Consider the following 24,454-nt stretch of genomic DNA (forward strand, 5'->3'; position numbering starts at 1 on the left):
TTGTGTCCTTGGGCAAGACACTTGACTCGCCTTGCCTCCAGTGTCTGCGTACATCGGTGTATGGATGAGTGTGAATGGGTGAGTGGTTCCTTGCTGTAAAGCACTTTAGTGTGTAGGTGGAAAAAGCACTATATAAGTGGAGTCCATTTACCAAGTTGGTAAATATGTGTTTTTGCCTAGCTACGACAGAATCCCTGTGTTTAGTTTATTTTAAGTCCCAGCAACATCTTTATTTTCTTTGAACACTTTGAGGGCCGGTGACAAAGTTCAGTAAAGTGACTCCTGAGATGACCTGGATACATACTGGATGTTCAAGTTTGTTCTCACTAAGAGTGAGCATTAGTGAACAGACATATTAAGGGTGAGTCTCCTGGCAGCAGTGGAGTGAGGCTCATGCATAAGAGAACAGCAGCAGCCAACATTGAAAAACACTGTCATATAGGTCCAGTCCTTTACACAAGTCCAGTGCTTACTACGGATGAATTGTATAGACACAGGCCTTGAGAATGTGGACCTCCACAAGAACTCATGGTTCAATAGTCTTTATTGACGCTGTCCATCACTGATGGAAAACCAGCAGGCACTGATTTGCTCCCAACATGTTCAAGAATGAAAAATGTCATTCATAGATGAAACCTGCAGTGATCTGCAGCACTAAGTGTATTTCATGTCTGCTGCCCCTGGCTGCACAGATGAAATAAGTGAGTGCATGCACAAATCAAGCCTTGCAGAGGTGCTGTGTGCCGTGCCGTTTATGTGCTCTGGGCTTGAGGAGCCACAGACCAAGCAGCAAATGTCAATATTGACTGAGATCAGTTAGACAGACAGTGTGCAGTAGTATGGAAGACTGTGAGCTACACTTTATTCAATTACAAGCCGAGTCCCATGCTTATCAGCTGCAGTAATGCCTTCAATTACATTGTAAGCTTTGTTAAATGGCTTGATGCAATTTCATTGTTAGAACCATGTAAGCTCTAGCACAGCAGCTCAGAGCAATGAGAAAAATGACTATCGTGCATGTTCAAAAATATACCACACCATGGATTATACTGACACTAACATTAGGCTAAATTAAAGCTGGAAAAATGCAAATCAAATATAGCCTGGCTAACACCAGACTAAAATCACAAGTGATATTTAGTCTGGGGACCACCAATTCATTTTCTCGTAGGAGAGGTGTGGTTTACGAGCGTCCATAGTCGTTTATTGGGCGATACGAAAAAAAAATAAAAATAGTCTCATGCGTCTGCACGTAGCCATAGCCAATCGTATCATCGTATGAGATGACGTATGACGTACCCGCTGTAAACTTTTGAGCTAAATTATTTAGAACAAGGTCTAAAGCTTGATCAAAAAATACCATCGTGTCTGCTGCTGTCATGTTGGATCCGTAAATAAACTTTTTTTTTAATTATCCGTAAATAAACTACAAGCTTCCATATATCGAATAGCGCGTCATCGTCTTGCCGTCCCTCCTCGCTCTGTGATTGGTTCCCAAATCCACCGGAGATTTGGCCATGGTCCCCAGGCTGTTGTGCAGTTCGAAATAATTCGAGCGCACACAGCAGCCTGGTGTTAGCCAGGTTAAATCAAATATTGAATGGAAAATAATAGTTGAACTATAATATTTCATATGTAGGCAAAGCTTTTTTTTCCCATTTAGGCTGATAATACAAAATGAAATGAGCTGCGGTCTGCCTTCAATCAACATTAGGCACGGGAAAGCTGGGAGTGAGTGTGAAGCAATTAAAGATGTTAATGTAATATCTAACAAAATATAAAAGTTTATACAGAAGTGGTTAATTTATACAGTACTTTAATCTGAAGAACTTTATAGCAAGGAACCACTCACCCATTCACACGCTCATTCAAACACTAATGTACGCAGACACTGGAGGCAAGGTGGGTTAAGTGTCTTGCCCAAGGACACAACAACAGTTTGCACCTGCAGAAGTGCACTCTTGTGAACCTCTGACCTTTCCATCATGAGACGACCCGCTCTACCATCTACCCACATATAGAACTATTTGACAGACATTTTCATTTACTTCAAATCAATTGCATTTGTGCCATTAGCATTTTGTATCAACACAATATTTGGCCACTAGAGGGAGCCCAAATATTGTTGATCAAATTATTAATTAAAGCCACTTATGTAACAGGTCGAACACTAAAGTCTAAAACATCTCACATGACAAAATGGCTCTGTTGTTGTGGTTTCTTACAGTGGACGCCCCACAGTACAGCGGTCCTTGTGAATGGCCTAATTTCAAGGCTGGAGTCCAGACAAAGTCGACTCCCTTTCCCTAAAGTAGGGCACCGTGTACATCAGCTTCTGAGCACAAAAATCACAGTGACACAGTGGCTCCAGAAACCTTCCTGTAGGATATCACTATTCTCAGACACACACAAACATTTTTCCACCAGAGTTTACCTGGATTTATCAAAGGATGTTAAACTCCGTTAAGGTTCAAAATTGCCATCTCAAAACAGTGTTGCAGAGGGCGGAGCAAAAACAGAGTTCTGGTTAGCCAGATGTCTTCAGAGGAAGCATTATTTACAGTCTGCAGGGCACATTCATGAAGCACAAATCACAGCGGCACTCCCTGGGCATAGAACAGCGGCAATACCTCACTGCATCTGCAGAGTGGACTACTGCACAGTACCACGCACTGTGTCCTTCAGTATCACAAACGACATACTTTATGCATTATGTACAGTGCAAGTGTACGTAATGAGAAAGCTTTGTACTGTACATGAATAAGACATATAAGTAAAATGATGTATTCTGTTCAAAGTAAAACAACACACTGGATGAGTTGTATTTACCATTCCAATAAAATCTCTCTCCTACCACAATAAATTGAAAAGCTCCCCTGAAAATATTTCTCACAGCTCCCACTGACTTTGATGCACTAGTCAGTGGCATAAATGAATACTATATGATTTTAGTAGAAATGTCTTAGAAATTTTAATCTAAGAAAAGCATTACATCAATGGATTCATCAGTGGATGAGGAACACTCACTGAACACTGAAGACAAACAATGAGTCCACAGAGTGACCTTCAGGGTGAAAGGCCTGTCCACACAGTCTTGGTTCTTCCCTGTGCAGGTTTTCTTTTCCGCTTTTTCTCTGAGTCTTTGTCCTTTATACCTGCTTTAATCTGTGCTTCCCACTGCTTTTTCACTGTTGTGTACAGTCGCATCGTGGCCTGTGCATCTTGAACCTGTAAAACAGGAGAGGAAATGCTGAGATTTTCAGGGAACAGTAAATCCTTTTTTTTTAAGCGTTTAGTAACTTACAGATGAGTGCTCGCCTTGTTGGACTTTAACATTGAGAACTTCCCTACAGAGCACTCGCAGTGCTGGTCGCTTACTCTGGAACCAAAACGTAAATCAGTTAAACAACAGCCACGACAGAGGATCGAAGTGTTGCACCAGGACTTCAGCATCCATGACAGCACTGCCAAGACAACAGACCTATCAAGCCTATTTTGTGGTTTCTCTGCTGGCTCCCAATGAGTTTAAAACATACACTGACACTGTATATACGATTTGTCTTGATATTGCACTGTTTTTATTATGTTTTTATTTGAATAATTAAATAAAAGTAAGACATTTTATTCTCTTGGTAGACGATTTAATACAGTTTTGTGTTTGTTCCATATTGTATCAGCGTTTTTAATACATCACTGATTTTGTTTTGAGGCAAACACACTCAGAATAAGTTGACGTTTACGAGTACACTTTTATATTTTTTAAGCCCATATTTTGATAATTTTATGTCTTACACCTACTGTGTAAAATATGCATAACTTAGTTTAATTATAGTAAAAATACTGCAGTGTGTGGGCGTGATTGATCGAAAGCTAATGACATATTCAATACATCCAAAACTGCTAGTTCATACCGTACCTTTGCCATTTTCCTAAAGGGCTCATACTTCTGTGTGTCCCTGATTTTCTTTTTAGGATGATCCAAAAGCAGAATCTGAAAATGAAATGGGACAAAGTGTGTGCTGTTAGAACTTCCGCCTTGACAACACTTGTATTTTTGATTAAACCATAACTTGGTCACCTTTAAGTCGTTGTGGATGGCATGGCCGACCACTATTCTGCCTTGGAGGATTTCAGCAACCTCTTTGCGCACTGTGTTTACATCCTCACCTGCGACGTTCCACCAGACAGTTAGAGTACAATAAACAACACACAAATGAGGTGAACACAGTTTTCATTTACACTGAGTTTTGTCTTACCGTCTCGGATGTCCTCCGGCCGTATCCCACTCACATGTGTTCTGTAATCAGTGACCTTTTCTGTTGGTTTGACATACTTGTCATAGATACATTTCCCAAACAGGTTAACCAGGGACACCCGGGCCAAGATGCTGTCCTCTCCATCATGGCCAACACCAACCATCTCACAGTCGATGGCTACGGCTTTAGTCAGGCTGTAAATAAGAAAATTGACACACCTTTTACCAATGATTCATACGATATGATCAAAAGATAAGACAAGTTAAGAAGGGACTTTATTGATCTCACAATGGAGACATTTTTTGTTACATCAGCTCTCAAGAACACTCAGGGGGAGCAAAATGGACAGGAAAATGTGCAATCAAATATTAGTATCTACAATATGTAAGAACATAAAAATGGTTATTCAGGGGGGAAAAAATGTTCTTAAAATTTTTCAGTAGTAATCCTTAAGAACCTTAAGCAAGGTCAACTGGGGGTGGGCTGAGAGACAAATTCCACGAGAACGACACCAGATTTTGACATAGTTTGTAATAATAAATAAAGATGAAATATTTTCCTTTTACCCAACAATTTAACTGTAATGAAAATCTATTTAAAGTGCAAACCAATATATTATGTAAATATTGGAGGGTAACTATTAGCTAAATATTCCTTTTAGTGCCGTCTTGAATGAGAATAATACAAAATGAGTAAAATAAAAGGAAAAATCCACATCATTCATCTACTCAGGGCCGAAAAATCTCACAAGATCTTGTGGCACAAGATCTCGGCCCATCCCTGCGGTCAACATTTAAATACGAAACTGCTGCATAAAATCTTTACCATTGTTCACAAGTATCAATTGAGGATGGCAGGAATTGTATGACAAACTTCATTCACTCACCCTTCAAAAGCTCTCTCTTTGACCAGTGCACTTTCCACGTCCTTGCTCTGATGAATTCCCATTTTCTTCCTCATGATTTCTGCAGCTTCTGTCCCTATTGTCGCCTCAATGTCATCAGGGTCAACATCATCAAACCAGATGTCTTCTCTGCAAATAAATATATATATATATTTGAATTTATTGGTTATGCAGAGGATAAAGATGCACCATCTCGTTTTCAAGAGGGTCCTCAAACTCATTTCCACAAATGAAATGAAACTTTGCTGTTAGTTTACTTACTCTGTGGGTTTGTTTGCCTTTTGCTCAATTTTTTGTCTTTTTGCTTCTTGTTCATTGACTTGCTTGTCTTTGAAGTCCTGTTTTCTTTTCTTTGCAGCATTAGAAGTCGGCTCTTTTGCATTTGCACTATTTACACTTTGGTCTTTAGAGACAGTGGTCTTCACAGTCTTCTTTGCAGGTTTCACTATGTCCTTTGTCTTTCTCTGCACTTTTTCTGTAGTAATGTTGCAGGGTTTTGACTTCTCTGTAGGTACAGCACCGTTCTGCTGCTGGGATTTTTCAGGCTGTTTCTTTAACAACTGAAGAAAAAAAAAGTATTGCAAATATTAACAAAGACAGACAAAACAAGAAAACAAAACATTACATTTAGTCTTACCTCCTGCAATGCTTTCCAGTTGGAAGAAAACTGCTGAGTATCTGAAGGTGGCAACATCTGATTCCCTGAAGGTTTTTTTGGTTCTTGCTTTGCTTGACTTTTATTCTTGATCACTTTTATCCAAAATTCTTTCTTCTTCTTCTTTGCTGTCTTATTTTTTTTGTCTTGTTTGCGCTTTTGTGTCGGATTGTTCTTTGTTATCACCGTTGACATTGTCAATATTTCATAGAACAAGCTTAGATGTATATAACTGTGATAAAGCAAACATGCCAGCTATCTTCGCACGATGCTTTAGCTGGACTAGCCCAGTTTGTATCAACCATACAACTAACGAAGTGTCACATTAGTAAATCAGATCTATTATTGAATAGAACAACAAAAATACCTACGCGTTTTACAATCTTCTATTAAAAATGATCAACCAGTTTCAAATCCTCTGTTTTCGCTCATAGTTATGCCATGCTGAAATGTGTATGTTCCTTGTGTGTAACAAACAACTGTGTCCGACTACAACCCAAAGATTACGCTACTATAAATCATGAATGTACTCTGAATTTTGGCTGTGAAACCACCGTCTTAATAACTTTAAATCACTTTTAATTTTTACCAGGAGTTAGAACCGTGTCTGTTTTTGTTTTATGCAATGTTGATTGTGACGCGGAACTATTATTCATAAATGTTTCTTGTCGGAAATTTTATTGATCGAACACAGACGAAAAGTACTGCTCGGTGGGCGTGTTTATATATTTCTATGGTGTGTTAAACTGTTTTAAGGTAATGTTTTGCTTATTCTCTGGTTCATGCATTTATATAATGTCATAGAGATATACCTGAAGCAGTAACTTGTATTTTCTTAAAAGGTGAAACCAAGATATCTACTCACGGAGCTTGTTCTAACTAAGCCACTGTCATCTGTAGCTAATATTATGGTGGAAGGTTCTCCTTCTCCAGTGTCTGAAAGGGGCATTTATGGATTTGTCCTTTTCCTTGGCTCCAACTTTGCCTTTTGTAAGTGAAATAAAGTAATATTGTTTATAAATATTCACATGCCTTGTTCATTGATCTTGTATGTTCTTTCGTCAGTTCTTTATTGTGTGTGGGCTTTTGTGCCAGAGGAGTGGCTTCACTCTGTTGGACTGACTTACTGGCCCCAAAAGTAAGTGAAGAAAGTGTCTGATGAGTATCAAAAACGGAGCTTTTCTCTCTCTAAGTGTTAAATGCATTTGTGTGTAGGTACTGGGTCCTTGCTGGACCAATCTATTTTCTTGTTGGGTTAGTGGTGTGTCTAGTTGTTCTGTTTGGAGTGAACATGAACAACACCGCTCCACTTGACTCTGTGGACAACATCACAGGTAAAATGACAGGGGGGGAAAAATGCTTTACGTAAATTGTAAGGTTCTGTTGTAATTTAAAACCTAAAAAAATGTTATGTTTTTATATATTTATGGCAGATGTTTACGCTCAAAGCCAGAAAGCAGCGGCCAGTGACAAAGGCGGAGTACCTCGACTAAAGGATGTTTCCATCAGTGATGTTAATAAACTGTTTTATTTATCTCCGTCATCATCAACAAACAGATGATGACTGGTTTAATGTGTATGACTGGGTGCAATATCTCCTACAACTGTACATTAGTTTTATTAACATTTAAGTGGAGTTTTTAAAGTATATTTTGCTCGCTTTATGTCTCAGCACATCTACAGGAACAACTAAATCAAAAAAGGAAACAGATGTTTTTTTGCAATGTGATGCGTGGTCACACATGACCGATATGTTTTGATTGGGAAGCGATGTTATTTTATTTTGGTTAACCACATTTCCGAATCAACCACAGTGAAAGAATTGCAAGGGTGTTTGGGTTTGTGTGAATTAACCATTTGGCTGGGGAACTGTATTTATTTTACCTAGTAAAAAGAAAGAACAAATGTAATAATTGTGTGCAATGATGTTAATAAATGAAAACCTTTATTTTTGAACCCATCGCCTATCTACTAATTACTGACAATGAATAAACGCAATGCAAAAAAAAAATAAGATCAGAAAATGTTGACGCAACACTATTTTGCATTAATCCGACACAAGGGGGCACTATTCTTTCTCCAGATCAGACCCACTGCACACACAATAAATTGACTTCCGCTGCCACTTCCTCCAGCTGCATTTTGATTTACATTTCGCACAAAGTATTTTTTTCCCGTTAATTCACGTTTGTGTGGTTGTATATAATTATCGCTTGGGACGTCACAGACAGGAAAGAGATGGCATTCCCCCTCACGGTGCTACTGGCCGCATACGAAGATGTTATTGAGAAGGAACTGGAGTCGGAGTTTTCGAGTTGCTTTGACGAATACGACGATGACTCTTTGTTCAGTCTGTTTCACCTCTCCAGACCGTGCCTAATGTTCGTCGCGGACACTATGCGCGCTCGTCTGAGGGGCGCCCCGCCAAACACCCCTCACCTCTCCGCGGACGCGTTAGTTATGGTGACACTGAACTATTACGCGCACGGCATATCTTCTGCGTCTCTCCTCACCAAACTTGGACTCACACACACGCACTGCCCTGCCATCATCAGTCTGGTGTCTGGAACAATCTCGGAAATGACTGATAAATTTGTCTCGTTCCCCGAAAAAGAGGGGGCGAAGTCTACGGTTGCGTCCAACGTAGAGGCGATTTGTGGTATTCCCAACGTGCTCGGCATCCTGGCGTCGCCGCACTTTAGGGTCAGAGTGTCCCCGTACGATAAGGAGGACTATGGGACTTTTTTCAGTCCACTGGGGTACACTGCGGTGGTCAGCCAAATCATATGCGACTCGGACGGAAATATTTTGAACGTAGAGAAGTGCGAAGTGGGCAGCACGCCTGAGCAGGACATGTGGGCGTCTTCAACCAAAGGAAAGGAGATAGAGAAGGACATGTATGGGCCGTATTGGTTAATTGGTGAGTGTATCGAATTGTAGCCTTTAGAAAGACACATACAAATGCATGCCTCCCTATTATAATGTAATGTTGCAAAACAGTGAGCATTCAATTGGACTCCTCCCACATTATTTAGTTTAGGCTGTAGTGTACAAAACTTGCAATCCCTATCCAACAGTCTGTTAATATAGGCTACTGGTTAATGTTTTTTTTATAAGATCTAATCCATTGTAAGTGAAAATAAATGAAATGTTTTGTTTTGTTTTGTTTTCCATAGCTGGCAAAGGTTATGTCCAGAGCAAACACATCTTAACTCCTGTGCCAGACCCGTCCAATGAAAGTGAGAATCGTTTCAATGAGGCTCATGCCAAGATCCAAGGAATCATGTGGGCCACCCTCAGCAGTCTGATGAGGCGTTTCAAGGTGCTGCTACAGCTCGGTTTTGCAAAGGAGAGCTCCCTGGACCAAAAGTCGAACATTATCAAAGCCTGCTGCGTGCTTCACAACATTGCCAAGAAGTTCTCAGTCCCATCATTACCGGTAGGCTCTGAACCTGTGTATCCGGGCAAACAGCACTCTGGAACTTTAGAAGTCAATGATGAAGCTTTAACCGCGAGGCAGGCACTCATCAACAGAGTCTTTTCTGCCCCTTCAAATGAACTCCGAACAGAGCAGGAAGTGTAAGCAGTGTGGTCTAACGACAAAGAGGATGTCAAGTATGACCGCTCACCAAGCGCACAAACTTCCCAGAGACTGTAAAGTGTTACTTTATTATATCTAATATTATTATGTATACAAATACCACATCTGATGTACAACTGTAGACCACACAACATTTCTTTGTAAGATTACATTCATTGGTCCATAGAGTCTGAAGTCGTCTGACACATCACAACAGTATGATCAAATGTTCTACAGTTCTTCCACATGGACAGAAAAGGGCCCGCATTGTTTGGTCAATAGGTTTAAGCCTGATCTCACAACTGGAGCATGTTTTATATCTTATATACAGTTAAAAACAACAGCAAAAAAAAGTAATACTTTAACAACAATTTATATCTGTTTACAAAATGTGCTCCACAGATAAGATTAAGCTTTATTTATAGTGTTCTGATATTCCTTAAGCGCTGTGGCATTGGCGTAGATCAATTCATTCTCATAGATGTTTTCTTCAGGTTTATCATTCAGCCGCAGACAGTCCAAGATGCTCTGATGTAGAAACACGTACTGGGACTGAAAAACCATAAAAAAGCAGAAGCCTTAATATAGTCCTTGAATAGAGCGTTCTTGTGGCTGACACTTCCTTAAAGACCATTTTAAACTAAAGTCTTTTTCTTTTTACTTTAATTGATGTAATGTTCACTGATGATACAAATTAGGTGTTTATTTATCCATAAATGGTTGACTTATCCTAAATATTTAGTCTTTCACTGGACTGATCATTTCAGTGATCTTTTTGCCTCCACTAAAAACAGTTATTGTTTTGTGTGTGCAGGAATTAGGACTGTATTGTTATTTTAAGTAATAAAACATGAGGTGCTTAGGTTTCAAAATGTTTTACTCGAAACTTCAAAACGTGTTTTTTTTGTGTGTATTTACCTCTGTCTGTACCATGTGTGGTCGGTTAAGTCTCATTTTATGCACAAAGCCGTTAATGTCCACCGCATTTTCTTTCTCCATCTGCTGTAGCAACATGTCCAGTGCTATAATTGTGCCTGTCCTCCCCACTCCAGCGCTGTAGGTCACAATAAAAACAAAAGGTTGTGTCAAAAGTGCCTCCACCGTTGCAAAGTGCTGTTTCACATCATAAAACCAAGATGGTTCCGCATATTAAGTATTGATAATGATAGTGTGCATAGTGCATGCAGAAATCAAAGCCATGTTCCTCCTCATAAATTGCTATCAGCAGAAATTAGTAGGTAACACAATATCCCTTTTACAGATTCTGGTTTATGGGGGATTGTTTTGACAACTGCCTTCAAAATGTGTAGTTACTGTGAGCAGGCTCGCCTCTCCTCAGACCTAATGCAAAACTGAGATATTGCCGCTTTGCTGTACTACAAGTGGCAAAAATGAGGTTAAGATGCATTCGGACCGTTTACAAATGCTTTAATTTGGTTGCAAAAATAACTTTGTGTCTGATTATTATGAACACGTTGGTCTTGTGTCATAGCAAGATAACATTGGGAATGCCTTATTCTGATATTTTACACATGAAAACGTTGAAAGTTGTGTTTCTGAAAGACTGAATTGACTACAAAGTATCCAATCATTACTACATTCATTTGTAATGTCAAGTCTCATACCTGCAGTGGACCACAGTGGGCGCCCCTGCAGCTTCCATCTGAATGTGTCTTCTGACCAGCGACCTGAACTGGATCAGGACCTCAGTCCCCTCTGGGACTCCATGGTCCGGCCAAGCAGTGAAGTGGAAGTGCTTCACTGTTCGCTCCTCTGAAGTGCGCCTCTGCCAACAGCAACAGATGAGTGTGTTTGTGAATCATCTTAAAACAAGTGATGTGAATTTGTCTCATCACAGGAAAAAAAAAGTGTTTACAGAAGTGCACAACTGCTTGAAATGCTGTCTGAAATGTGCATAACCATAAATATATAGGCAGCAGTATCCCTTGCCTACATGTGCGTGCGGGTGAGTGTTGGTGGTCAGAGAGGCCATTGGTGCAGATCAGCAGCCACATGTCTGTCAGCCTATCCCAGGGTAGCTGTGGCTCATGGAATGTGGAAAGTGAATGAATACAATGTAAAGTACAGCATAAGAGCAAGGAAATCTTTATAGACATGAGCTGTGAAAACCTGGGTAAGGTTTGGTGTTAGTTTGACATCAAAGTACAATTTCTATAGGATATACATACATTTTTCACTTGGAATTCCCTCAGTGTCCAGTCCTGCTGCTTCTGCTCTGACGTTGTGAAGACTGCAAAATCTCCACATACGCGAGGGTTACTGCTGTCAGGCCAGTACTGTTCACATTTTGTCTGGAGAGAGTGAAAACATAATTACCGGTACATCAATTCTCACCGAGTTTAATGTCTACTCAAACTCTCCCTTACCCGTCCTCCCTCCGTGCAGTTGGTTACCATGACGATGCCTTTCACGTTCTGCTCCCAGATCATTCTCCAGAAATCACTGACCGTGGAGGGCATCGGGCCTTGGGCTGCGATGAACTCCCTATCGCCATTGTAACCCTGTCAATCAATAAGCCCCATTATTATTCACATGCACTGTAAGGACATACCTGCTGCAGTAAGTCTGGGTACGTACTGGCATGAAGCTGGCATTTATGTAGTCGTTATGGGAAGTGGACGAAGTCAGCTTTACACGGCTCCGGTCATCTACATTGTGAAGAAGGGATTCAGAACGTAATTATGGTGAAGATTTACATATTAATCACAATAAAGGTTTCTTACATGGCAGAACGTTGATGAAGCGGTTTTTCGGCTTGTTTTCTGGCACAGTTGCTGCTTTCTGGGTTTGCTCTGTGCCAACGACAGCGAGATCCTGCATAAAGGGTGAAATATGAAAAGACATTTGCAACTATAGAAAAATTATGTAAAGAATATGATAATGACGTTTTTTTTGTTTTTTTTACATGTCAACAACACATTATGGTCATTTACTCACAGTAAGAGTAACCAGATCACGTAGAATACAATATACAACACATTTGTTTTCTACTAACCTCATATTCTAAGCTGAAACCTTTATTTTCATCTGCACTGCACTCGTTGAAATGGGCCGGGAACTTGTCCAAAGGGATTGGTCTAAAACAAAGTCATAAGGAATCAATACCTTTGGATTGTCATCGTATGAGAAGCACAAGTACTTGTTTAAACATACTTGCTTTTTCTGACTGAAGTCCTTGCTCCGCCCATGGGTGACTTCTTCCTCCTGCTCGGAATGAATAAAGATCATTGCTGATACTGTATTTAGTAAATGATTGATGGATTACAGCCAGTCATTTCTGCCCACCTGATTATGTCAGGTCTTCTCAACATGATGAACACAACCACACCGACCAGAATGGCAAAAAGCAACACGCCAAAGAAAGCCCCTGCAATGACTCCTGCAACAAGATGACAACGCTTTAGCACTTCATAATAACTAAACACTATAAAGTATTCATAGAACATTTACTAATCCCTTGTCTTCTTCACTTTATTATATCAACAATAACTTAAGTGTTATTGATTGTATTTGCTTTTTAGTTAATTTTCATGAACTCGTACATTAATTTGTGTATGAATAGTGCTCTACAAATAAATGTGCCCAACCTTTGTCTTTGTCCTGCCTGAAGTTACACAAACACAGATATGACACACTGTTTCAATAGCAATACATAGATCTAAAGGTGCTCGTAAATCATGAATACATTGAAGGAAATGCTTTATTAAAACAAATGTATTTTTACCAATGCTTTACAAATGTGTTGCAGAGAGTGTATAGTTGTGCAAAATAATAATCTATTTATAAATTGTGAAATTCAAATATAACTTACCCCTGTCATCAGTCGCACAAGTAAAACCATATGAGAGGCTTTTTTGTTGCTTGGATTTTGAAGATATAATGACATGGTATTTTTTTGCTGGTTGAAAATTTGGTAACACAGCATTGAGCTCCCCATCGTGGCCCTTTTCCACTTCATGCACTTTACCGGAGACCATGATCTCCACTGAGTCCCAGACTCCATTGGGACGGTCCCACTCAATACAGATGGAGTAACCACTATCGCAGTTCTTGCACTTAGCCTTCAACATGGGGGGATCTGGAGAATCAAACATTAGTGTTATAATAGGCATAGAAACATAGAAATAAATAAATGTAATGCTGGATTTATTTCAAAATGCAATTAAAAATATAAAACACATTCATAGTTTAGACCAGGGGTCCCCAAGTAAATTGGCTTGAGGTCCGCAAACTTTACTTTCGTAGCTTTCGGCATATGTCCAGGGTCCGGACATGAACATTAAAATTGAAACACATTAAATAGAAGAGCTGATCAATTAATCACTAATTTTGGCCATTTTATTTCACTGATATTAATGTTGTTAATTCAGCCTTAGATATGAGTATATTGAGAGGATGAAAAGTCTTTGGTGTCCGGACTAAAACCTCTGGAGGTCCAGATCTGGACCCGCGAGATGATTTAATGTGGCCCTGTGAGGAGCATGAATTCCTGAGCATGTAAAAAAAAATTCTCTCGCCCTTTCCTGTGCGGAGTTATGGATTTTTAAAGAAATAACCAGTTTGCTCACTTCAGGCACGAGGGGGCATCTGAAAATTAAAAAAGGAAAGAATTCCACACATGTCCAGCAGAAGACGCTGACATAATAAGAGATCAGGATATAAGCAGCATATTATAGCCACATGGCAAATGGTCACCCTTCCAGGAACAGCCACCTCAACGAATGATCCTGGGAGCTCTGTTGTCGGGGGCTTCGTGCCCCTGGTAGGGTCTCCCATGGCAAACAGGTCCTAGGTGACGGGTCAGACAAAGAGCGGTTCAGAAGCCCCTTATGAGAGACCAACAGGCCCTGTTAGAACCATGAGGCCGTCCTTCTGTGGACCCACCACCTGCAGGAGGAGCCATAGGGGCTGGTGCAATGTGATTTGGGCAGCTCCAACAGCTGCCCCCACGATCCGGCAACGGACAAGTGGAAGAAAATGGATGGATGGATGGTAAATGGTCAGTCTGCACCAGGGCGGCTGTGGCTACAATAGTAACTTACTGCCATCGAGTGTGGATTGAATGAATAATGACTTTATGTAGCACTTTGACAAACATGTGACACAGGCTGATGAAGCACAATAAGTGTAAGATGTTATTTATGAGGCCACAGTCGTTTACAATATATGCGGCCCGCGACCCGCTGTGGAGGCTGAATTTCGGCCCTTGACCAAAAACAAAAAACACTCCTGCTTTATAATGCTGCCCATAGTCAAAACAATTATTGGAATGTGCTCTGTTGGGGTGAAAAGGATTAGCTTGATCAACTGTTTTTTCATACACTATACCAGTAGATAATCATCCAAAAAAGAGAAAATGTCAGTGGTCAGACACTGACTCTAAACTGCAGTGACTCCAGGATCCATCCATAACCAATCAAACAAACTATAACCACCAAAAGGTGTTCATTTAACTTAAAGGTGCATTATGCAACTTTTTATGTGGGAAAAAAAAGTATATCTTTGACCTTGTAGTGACCCAGTGGCTGTATGAGTGGTCAGCATGGCGCCTTTAGTTTCTGTCACAATGGTCTCTTGGACGCTGTTGATTGGAAGGTTGTCGCTGCTGACGGACCCTCTCACCAGAAAACCTACGAAGCAATTGATCCTGGAGCGCCGTAGAGGCCACTGTGATGGAAAATAAAGGCGCCATGCTGACCACTCATAAAGCCACTGGGTCACTACAATGTCAAATACACAAAAATGTAACCTTTTGTTTTTTACATAAAAAGTTGCATAATCGTGGTGTTTTCTCGTACAGACAAAATGAAAACACAGCTTTTCTTCACAGAGTTGATCAAAAGTAGGTCTGCGCAACAAATCACCAAACTGTTGTTATTGTTCGGTTCAATGATGCAACATCCATATCGCAAGAAGCCACAATATATTGCAAAATCGCTGAGGTCTTCCATCTGACTTAGATTCACACCATTTTTTTAATTTTCAAATTTAGTCCTTGTTTTGGTCCTGATTCATTATTTTGTGTTGGCACAGCTACTTGGTGTAGTTTGCATTGGAAGGCAACAGCTGTATTGAAAGTGACCACTGCCAGTCCAAAGTCCTGTAGAGGAGATGAGTGCACTTACTGGTTGTGACTACAGGACGCTGAGGACACTGATGTAATCCTCTATGCATCAGTGTTATGTCATAGGTTGCTCCAGGGTAAAGGTCCTTAAATTTCACGTCTGTCTTGGAGCCAGCGTTGTTATGGTCTTTTGTGCCATTGGAAGCTGTGGCACTAGTGAACACACCAACCACCACTCCTTGTATCGAGGTCTCAGTAACATTCCATTTTACTTTGTCACAGTCGATAACTACAAATTCACAACCGATTAGTAAATGCTCTTTGAATATAAATAAAAAATACAGAAAATAATTACCTGTTACTGTGGTGGCTTTAAGCGAGCGACTTCTTGATGACATAAATTCAGTTGTGATGCTGAATGGATACTCTGTGCCAGGATCCAGAGACTTGACAGTATGGATAACTAATCCTCTTTTTGGCCAAACTACCTCAGTCTTGCCATTAATCTCTAGTAAGTATTTCCAGTCGTCTCGCTCACTGTCCCATTGAAAAGTGACTTCATTCAAAGAGTGATCTCTCATCGTGACTACATTCACTTGAGGAGGATCTGATATAAAAACACAAAAGATGATGTTTTTATTTGCCTAATATTTAACAGTAAAAAAAGCATACAAAAATTACGTACTTGTGGCTGCTACATGGTACGTCCCGTCACTTGATAGATTGGCAAACATAGTGAATAAGTAGAAATGGTATGCAGTGCCTTTTTGAAGATTTTTGACAACATGAGTAAAATTTCTTGCAGACTCCTTCTTTGCTTCATACACAACTTCATAGTCTTGGATATCGTCCACCATGGTCCACCTGAGGGTTATAGATGTCTCAGTTTGACTTTGATGGTAGAAGTATGTCGCATCCCGAGGAACTAGAATGTAAACAGACAGGGGGAAGAAAAAAGGGGGGAAAATTACAAATAAAAACAGTAGAGGTGCCATCATTTCATATGAGCGTTCTTTACAAGCATGAAACAAGATACAATGGTTATGATTACTGTATTGTCTCTATACGGAGATTTGTCTTCTGGATGTCACCCATTTCTAATGGCCACTGGAGCCACCGGTCCAAAGCAGTGAAGCAACCATCTCTAGCTTTGGCCTGGACTACCTAGCGCTATGAACCATGTAGTTTATTGATGTAACGTTGTAGCTTATTGTGCATGTTTTTGGGCTGATGGGATAAATGGAGAGGGAAAGTCTCACACAGAAAGGCTCACACCAGGAGTCAAACCTGGAGCACTAACCACTCAGCCATCATGTTGTTTTCAAATGGTCCTTGTCTACACTAGGGGTGGGTGATATAACCTCAAACGCTGACAAACACTGTTTTCTTATCCCTCCCACTCCACTTAGGCACGAGCTCCCACTGCAAAATGACACTGGTTTCATTATGACCCTGAGGTCCAAACCTTTCTTCTTTAATAATCTGTTTATTGTTTATACTATTTGCCTCCTAAAGTTTTCTGTAGTCATTGTAAATAAGATACCTCTGTGTACTATTTAATTGTTTGCACATTTCCTGTCTATTTTGCAGTGTTTTTTTGTGGGCTGTGAATTTCTCCATTGTGAGATCAATTATGGCTCATCTTACCATATGCATTTTGAGGAGCTGGGATTTGTAAAAGTCAATGATCTTATGCTTTTTGAGTAACTTTAAGAACATGCAGACTTACCTGTGGCTGCCTGAATGCTCACTCCGACGCCTCGTATGTTGGCAAAAACAGTAATCAGAGTAAAGTTGTATTTAGTGGTATCTTGGAGGCCTGTGACTGTGTAGATTGCCGGATTGCCAAGATCCTGAGAAGTTAAGTTCTCTCCTCCTCCTTGAAACTGCAAAATGTAACTGATTTCTTTCTTTTCAGTCTTCCACCTCAAAGTTATACTTGTCTCGCTTTGATTGACTTTTTCAAACCCCTCTGCTTTGGAAGGAGCTACAGAAACAGAATAAGACAATATTATGAGACTGATTTATTGGCGTTTGTGCATAAGGAAAACTCACCGGTGGGTGCTGTCAGAGTGGCCCCAGTGCTTGCAATGCTTTCAAACACGCTGTACAGAGTGAAGCTGTATTGAGTGCTACTGTTGAGATTCTGCACTACGTATCCTGTGTCCTCAGCAGGCAGCGTCTCATTGTTTTCTCCAACCACCAAAATGTACTGAGAAAGGCCTGACTTCTGTGTCCACTCGAGGGTTATGCTGCTTTCGCTTTGAGCAGTCACTGTCAAATTTTCTGCATTTTGAGGAGCTAGAAAGAGAACAAGGAGATGTGACCACAATTGTGTGGGTAATTTGTACATTGTTGTGGGTTTGAGGTCTCTTACCTGTGCGAGCAACGAATTCAAATCCCTTACTTGAAACATTACCCACAACTGAGTATAGAGTCATGTCGTATTTTTGTGCAGATGTGAGTCCAGTTACAGTACAAATAACTGGATTGACATTCGCTGTGCAGTTTTCTTCCCCCTTTTTTTCTCCACTGATGGAATAATCCAATTTATACTCTGAGACACCATCAACCTGATCAAACTGTATAGTTACATTAGTTTCAGTTTGACCCACAACAGTAACATCTTCAGGTGCTGCAAAGAGGAGACACTGGGTCACATTTCCATACACAGAACAATGGCAACAATAGTGCAGCATTAGTCCATACGTGGTGGGGTTGTGGTCGGCTGCGTGGTCGGCTGCGTGGTCGGCTGCGTGGTTGGTGGTATGGCTGTTTGCGTGGTCACTGCGCTTGTGCCTGTTGTCACATCCGTTTTCAGGCTGGGGGATGAAGTGTTGCAGTCGGTGACACTCTGGTATGAAAAAAAGCATAATAGTCATTTCACTGGTGGAGGTGTGAAAATATATCACAGTCAAATGTGCCAGACAAACTGCAGTTTTCGCGAGCGCCTGATTTATGAAGTGATTTAAAATGATATGGGAAATGTTGATGCGTGCATTCTGTAACTATTTTTTATAGAAATGATCATTATAACTTACAGTACAGACAGAAGTGGGCAAATGCTGTAAACCTGTATGATATGTGATGTGCTAAAAGGAACCTGGAATAACACGCATTTCACAATATGTGGTTTTTCAAAATGACAAAATTTGCATGTCATGACTGTTTGTATAGACAGTCAGAATTTGAATTTAAAGCATTAATCAAATGTATTTATCATTTCTTTGCTGTCCTCCACAGGTAACATCAGAGAAATAAACTTGGCCACAGAGAGGACATGTTAAGTCTTGAACACAAACCAGAGTGATTGGTTCAGATTTGAGGCTAAATATAAGTATTGAAAAGCACCGGTCCGGAGCGGTACGAGTCAGAAATGCAAAATATGAATTGTAACGCAGCTGTTCAGTCTGAGCATTTCCTCATTTATTTTTTTGGGGGGAAGTTAAAAGATTATTATACCGCTGGGAATAAAAGTGGATCATACATTGCCACTATAAAAACTTCATAATGTTTTATTGTCTAAACAAGCCATTTTCAGAGCAGTGTTACAAGAATAAAAATGAATCTTAAACCATACAACACTACAACTAATCCTGCGGTTTTCATCATCAGGTGTCATTGTCATGTGTGGCGACTGCTGATAGGAAAGTACAGTAGTAAAAAAACAAAAAAAAAACACACTTACCCAAAGTGTACACACCAAAAGTAAACCATAAGAAGTGAATCTGAAAGAAAAGACCTCCATTGCAGTTTGATCAGTCTGTAGTCATTCCTGGGTTTGAGTTATAAGTCAAAGTCTGGTACAAGTGACAGTAGGTCGCTCCCAATATGTTGACTTTTAATTCTCAAGCATATCCTCCCCGTGTAACCTCTGATCTTGTCTCCTATTAGCAGGCCACTGAGTGTATAGCTGCTTCTCCTTTTCAGCCTTGTAACCACACAGACCTTTGGCCCGCCTATCACTTCCTCATTACCGTTATAAACTCCGGCCTATGAAAACTATATAGATCAAAGTCATTTACATATTTATGATGTTCAAAATCCTTGCTTTATCAGCTGGATACAACAGCTGATGTTTATTGTGTGTAACAGGCCACTGGCACGCAACAGCAGAATGAAACAGGATACAGTATTCACATTTTAAAAAGCGGAATGTTTGCATATACAGTGCCCTCAAGAAATATTGCCACCCCTGATAAATATGAGAAAAGAATATTGTTGGGGGGAAAAAGTGCCAATCTGGGGCAGTGGTCTCAAACTCCCTTCACATGAGCAAGATATGTGAACAGTCTTGCCCAAGGACAGAATAGTGACAGGCAAGAAATTCTCCCTATGTCTGTGTGGGTTTACACAGGGCACTCCTGTTTCCTTCACCTTTTAAACCAGTATCTCTCAACAATTTTCAGTCGCGGCACATAATTTACATCAGAAAAATCACAAGGCATACCCCCCCCCCCAAACAAAAATGTCACAAAAAGTAGGCCCATATTGAAATATAATGGCAATCTAGTCTCAATTGAATTACTCAGTGTGAAGCCTGGACCTGTTTAATCGAACACAAAGTTGATATTCTTGTAGGAATTGAAGAAAGGCAAAAGATCAAGTGAAATGGGATCATCTTCCACGGCACGCCTGATGATTTTCCACAGCAATCTGTTTGGGAAAGACTGTTCAAAAACTTTAAGAAATAGGCAGCTTATCCTAATGCTGGGAAGTCACCAGGATCCTGGCTCAGGTCCTTAAATCTTAAGGAGTTGCACAACAGTCACCTTCTGCTCTCCAGGGTGTTTTGTGCGCATTATTTTTCTGTGATCAGCCAATGGTAACAGAATGAAAAGGGCTCTTATAATGTGATACCTGCTTTACACAAATGCTACCTTATTATTCTACCATATTATCTAATGGGAGATGCAATTGATTGTTACTTCAGCAGTCAAAAAAAGCCAGGCCACTGTGGGTGCACCTAAAAAGAGGCACCTGCCTTCAGGCCTCCACTGTGAGGTCGCTTCCTGTGCAGGCTCCACTGGCAGGACGGGAAGTGCGGGCCTTTTTTGGGTGGGGGCGGGGGAATTTTTCCCCCCCGTAGAATGGAAAAGACCTGCCGCTCCCTGATTGGCCAGTTGCTGACATCGGCAGCCAATGATAAGTGGAGCTCCAACCTTGACGTCACCACAACAAAACAACACTAGTTTAAAACTAATCAGGTAAATAAATAAATAAAATAAACTAATCAGGTGGGGGTTAAGAGGTTAATAGAGGAGTATTTTTTATTTTCTTTCTAGTACAAGCATTTATAAACAACCAGACATCGTACGCATGCCTTTAAGCTTGTTTTTCGAGAGAGAAAAAAAAAGTACAAATTCCGTAAAAAACTATGAAAATATGGGTTAAAAATAAATCAACTAATCCAAACCTTAAATATAGTGGAGTTTGACAAACTAACCATAATCTTACCATAGCCCTAACTTTAAATGATTCACCATTTTTACATAGTACTGAGATATGTTTTGCCTGAGCTTAAATGAGTTGATACTGTCTGATCTCTGTGCGTGCCCTGAGTCATGCAAAAAGAAAAAGAAAAGAAAGATATTGTTAGCATTTGGCGTCTCCCAATGTATTCCTATAGCACCAAACGGGGTGAAGTTAGAAGCGACCACGCTCTTCCACGGGCACGCACACAGACCAGACAGGTATGTATCGACTCGTCTAAGCTCAAGTAAGAACATATCTAAGTATAGAAAAACGGTGAACTATTCCTAGTGGAGTTTGACAAACTAACCATATGGTCGCCATCAATATAAAACATGCTCCATATGACCGGCTACACTCAGAAAATGCTATTATTACAGTGGGTAATCAAATAATGGATTTGGATGAAACCCTAACCTTTTTAAATCTCAAATTCTGCTGCCTTTAGTCAACATCTCCATGGAGACGTACCAACTTGGTAAAGTCATGTTTTTAGGAGAGGTGAGCCGCTTGCAAAGGCACATGTTTATTTGTACATTTAAGAGGTATTTTCAATGAAGAAAATATTTGTCATAAGATAAATGCTTGTATTTCATTTTTGTTTATTGGGAGACATTTTACGCGTTGTGGCTTTAATAAAAAAAAAAATATATATAAAGCCTAATAATTCGAGCAAGATGAATAGGCCTAAATAAAGAGAGGGTAGCCTACCTTCAGTCCTCCAGTCCAAATCACAGCTTCCTCAAGGTCAAGCATTCAGGGCCGTTATTGAAAATCAGTGGGGACATGACATCCCTTGGCAAGGCTAAAACATTCAAAATCCTGTCTTTAAATAATTATGTTAGTTTACCGACTTAAGCGCGTCAAACGTGATCTGACACTGAGGCCTCCAGGCCACTAGGCGGCGCACTACATTTGACGTTCCACGCACTCAGCGCACACACCGAACACACACGTCCATGATTGTACAACAACAATCATCTGTGCTACTAATGCTAAAGTAGCAGCGAGTCGACGTTATTAAAGGGGCGTCGCTTGTTTGTGGCACAGGAGATAAAAACGTGCGAAACAAGGAGATAAAGACAGAACATTAACGGCGTCGTGGAGCATCGTCTCCTTCAAAGATCAGGTAAATGCTCCGGATTGAGGTCTATTTGAAGTTCTGCTGTGGCTCTTGTTTGTTTGCTGATTTACCTTGAGAAGAAACGGCGTGTTCAATGTTACTGTCGGGTACATAAGTTGAAACGAGTTGAAGAATTGTCACCTGTGTTTATGTAGTTATGTAGTTATGTAACATCTTAAACCGGAGTCGACGTCGTGTATTTTTTCCACAATACTGCACTAAACCAACCAAATCTTTTTCACACTTTGCATTGTGTTGTAGAAATGCAGTCTGTGGTGAAGCAAAACCTTCATGTGGAGACTGAAGGGGACGTCAACAAACTGATCAACCTGAAGCTCACTGCATCCTACACTTATCTGGCTTTAGTAAGTCTTTTTTCTTTTTCTTTTGTAGTGTATAGCAAAAATGTTAAATGTAAATGCTAATGGACACATTTTATCACATCAACAGGGGATGTATTTTGACAGAGATGATGTTGCCCTGCCAAAATTCTCCAGCTTCTTTCTTGAGCAATCCATCAAAGAGAGGAACCAGGCAGAGAAACTACTGGAGTATCAGAACATGAGAGGAGGACGCATTTTGCTCCATACCATTTCTGTGAGTGTGCCCATAATGTTCTTATTTGATTCTGATTTTTGTCTTGGCCTAATCCAAATTTACATTGTTTTGTAGAAGCCGACTAGAGAGGACTGGAGAGGTGGACATGATGCGATGTCCTTCTCTTTGGATTATCAGAAATCCCTGAACACCTGCATTCTGGATGTCCACCGCCGCGCTGGCAGCAACACTGACCCACACGTACGTCCCTCCTCAATGGTTCTACAATAATCGTATATATCCACATTCATTATCTTTTTACTATTTTGCAGTTGTGTGATTTTCTGGAGCAACATTTCCTTCAAGACAGTCATGAAACCATCAAGAAGCTGGGAGACTATGTGGGCAGTCTGGGCCGCATTGCAACTAACGAGACCTCTGGTGGAATGGGAGAGTACCTCTTTGATAAACACACTCTTTAAGAAAATGCAGTTGTGCAATCTCCCAAAATTCTCAACAAGCTAATTAGATATACCTCATTTCTTTTCTACAATAATGGCCACACGGTGCTAGGAGTTACACATTTCAAAAGTTACAATATTCATTCTTTGCTGCTGGATTTGAGATTTATCATGTAAACATTTTTATCATGTAAACATTCCCTGATGTTGGAATCTGTACTATTGGTAAAAAAAAAAATTGGATTAAAATAAAATGTATCTATAAAGTTTGTATTTCTGCCCATTGTTAAATATTAATTGCGAGATTTATAGATAGAACACAGAGACCTACTTGGTTTTCGCCTATAGATGCTGTAAAGATTATAGCCGTACATTGCTTACTCGTTGTTTGGTGGAAGCTTAATCTTTAACTGTAGGTTCTCAGACACATGGCTTTTCAAAGAGACTTGGTAAATTATAGGCTTCAGCAAATGTCAGTTCACCTGCGGACAGTGTGTCAACAGAATCAGAGTTCACTGCCAAGCTTTTGAAACATGTGAACAAGTGAATATTTATCCTGATATAAGATAGCCTTTATTGATCTCGCAATGGAGAAATGTACTTGTTACATACAGCTCTTAGAAAGACTCAGGATGAGTAAATAGGCAGGAAATGTGAGAAAATAAACAAAAAAACGATTTAATAGTAAAATAGTGGTGTCTTATGTACAATGACTACTCAGGACTTTGTGGGGACAAAAATATAAACTGTTAATAATTAAGTAAACAGAAAATAAACAAATAGCAGTGCAGGTTTACATCATAGTGCAAGTGGTTGATAAAGTGACGCAGGTAAGTGCTTTAAATACAGGGGTTATTGCACATGTTACTTCAGTCTTGTTATACAGTCTGACAGCAGTGGGGATGAAGGCACTGTGGTAGTGTTCCTTCTTGCACTGGGGGTGTCTCAGTCTTCCACTGAAAGAGCCGCTCAGCTCCTCTACAGTCCCGTGCAGTGGGTGGGAGGTGTTGTCCATGATGGAGGTGAGCTTGGCTGATAACCCAGGACGGAGCTGGCCCTCCTGACCAGCTTGTTCAGTTTATTCAAGTACATAGACATAGATTTACATTAAAACATGGCAAAAGATCTTGTTCTAGTCTATTCTCGGAAGCTATTCTAAAAAAATATATATTCCTGACAAGAATAATTGGCAAATATATCCAAATAAATGAAAATTAACGCTGATTCTGATATCTCCAGATGTAGCCGTCCCAACATGTGTCAGCCCGCATGGGGATTACCATTTGCAAGGCTCTAAATGTGGCTTCTGCAGTAAAATGGTAAGCTTTGCCATCAGAAGGAGGGACATCTCACGTTCATAGTCAGTAGATTGACGATGGAT

At 40.2% G+C, this 24,454-nt stretch overlaps 5 protein-coding genes across 5 annotated transcripts; 3 read left to right on the forward strand and 2 right to left on the reverse strand.

Annotated features, from left to right (window-relative positions):
- Positions 1–2,968: 2,968 nt before the first annotated feature.
- rexo4 (REX4 homolog, 3'-5' exonuclease) lies at positions 2,969–6,265 on the reverse strand. The gene is made up of 8 exons (XM_079577407.1): positions 5,798–6,265; positions 5,422–5,720; positions 5,143–5,289; positions 4,257–4,450; positions 4,079–4,167; positions 3,917–3,991; positions 3,305–3,379; positions 2,969–3,228 (listed from the first exon to the last, which is right to left on the reverse strand). The coding sequence occupies exons 1-8, from the start codon at positions 6,008–6,010 to the stop codon at positions 3,067–3,069; spliced, it is 1,254 nt and encodes a 417-aa protein (XP_079433533.1). The 5' UTR covers positions 6,011–6,265; the 3' UTR covers positions 2,969–3,066.
- A 425-nt stretch (positions 6,266–6,690) lies between these two features.
- On the forward strand, positions 6,691–7,420 carry pigp (phosphatidylinositol glycan anchor biosynthesis, class P). Its single transcript, XM_079577437.1, has 4 exons — positions 6,691–6,805; positions 6,881–6,953; positions 7,031–7,149; positions 7,249–7,420. The coding sequence occupies exons 1-4, from the start codon at positions 6,724–6,726 to the stop codon at positions 7,374–7,376; spliced, it is 402 nt and encodes a 133-aa protein (XP_079433563.1). The 5' UTR covers positions 6,691–6,723; the 3' UTR covers positions 7,377–7,420.
- A 451-nt stretch (positions 7,421–7,871) lies between these two features.
- LOC306978831 (putative nuclease HARBI1) lies at positions 7,872–9,612 on the forward strand. Its single transcript, XM_079577513.1, has 2 exons — positions 7,872–8,735; positions 8,992–9,612. Exons 1-2 carry the CDS (start codon positions 8,054–8,056, stop codon positions 9,396–9,398), a joined length of 1,089 nt encoding a protein of 362 aa, XP_079433639.1. The 5' UTR covers positions 7,872–8,053; the 3' UTR covers positions 9,399–9,612.
- Positions 9,613–9,669: 57 nt separating this feature from the next.
- On the reverse strand, positions 9,670–18,103 carry LOC306978318 (receptor-type tyrosine-protein phosphatase H-like). The gene is made up of 16 exons (XM_079576841.1): positions 17,858–18,103; positions 17,536–17,781; positions 17,210–17,467; positions 15,836–16,087; positions 15,542–15,769; positions 13,228–13,494; positions 12,702–12,795; positions 12,570–12,623; positions 12,412–12,493; positions 12,140–12,230; positions 11,994–12,064; positions 11,783–11,917; positions 11,585–11,707; positions 11,021–11,181; positions 10,314–10,449; positions 9,670–9,947 (listed from the first exon to the last, which is right to left on the reverse strand). Exons 1-16 carry the CDS (start codon positions 17,919–17,921, stop codon positions 9,804–9,806), a joined length of 2,406 nt encoding a protein of 801 aa, XP_079432967.1. The 5' UTR covers positions 17,922–18,103; the 3' UTR covers positions 9,670–9,803.
- A 3,790-nt stretch (positions 18,104–21,893) lies between these two features.
- Positions 21,894–23,265, forward strand: LOC306978983 (ferritin, heavy subunit). Its single transcript, XM_079577740.1, has 5 exons — positions 21,894–22,081; positions 22,337–22,440; positions 22,526–22,672; positions 22,748–22,873; positions 22,945–23,265. The coding sequence occupies exons 2-5, from the start codon at positions 22,339–22,341 to the stop codon at positions 23,092–23,094; spliced, it is 525 nt and encodes a 174-aa protein (XP_079433866.1). The 5' UTR covers positions 21,894–22,081; positions 22,337–22,338; the 3' UTR covers positions 23,095–23,265.
- The last annotated feature ends 1,189 nt before the right edge of the window (positions 23,266–24,454 follow it).

Source organism: Gobius niger (genome assembly GCF_951799975.1).
Source record: "Gobius niger genome assembly, chromosome: 19".
NCBI classification, from domain to species: domain Eukaryota; kingdom Metazoa; phylum Chordata; class Actinopteri; order Gobiiformes; family Gobiidae; genus Gobius; species Gobius niger.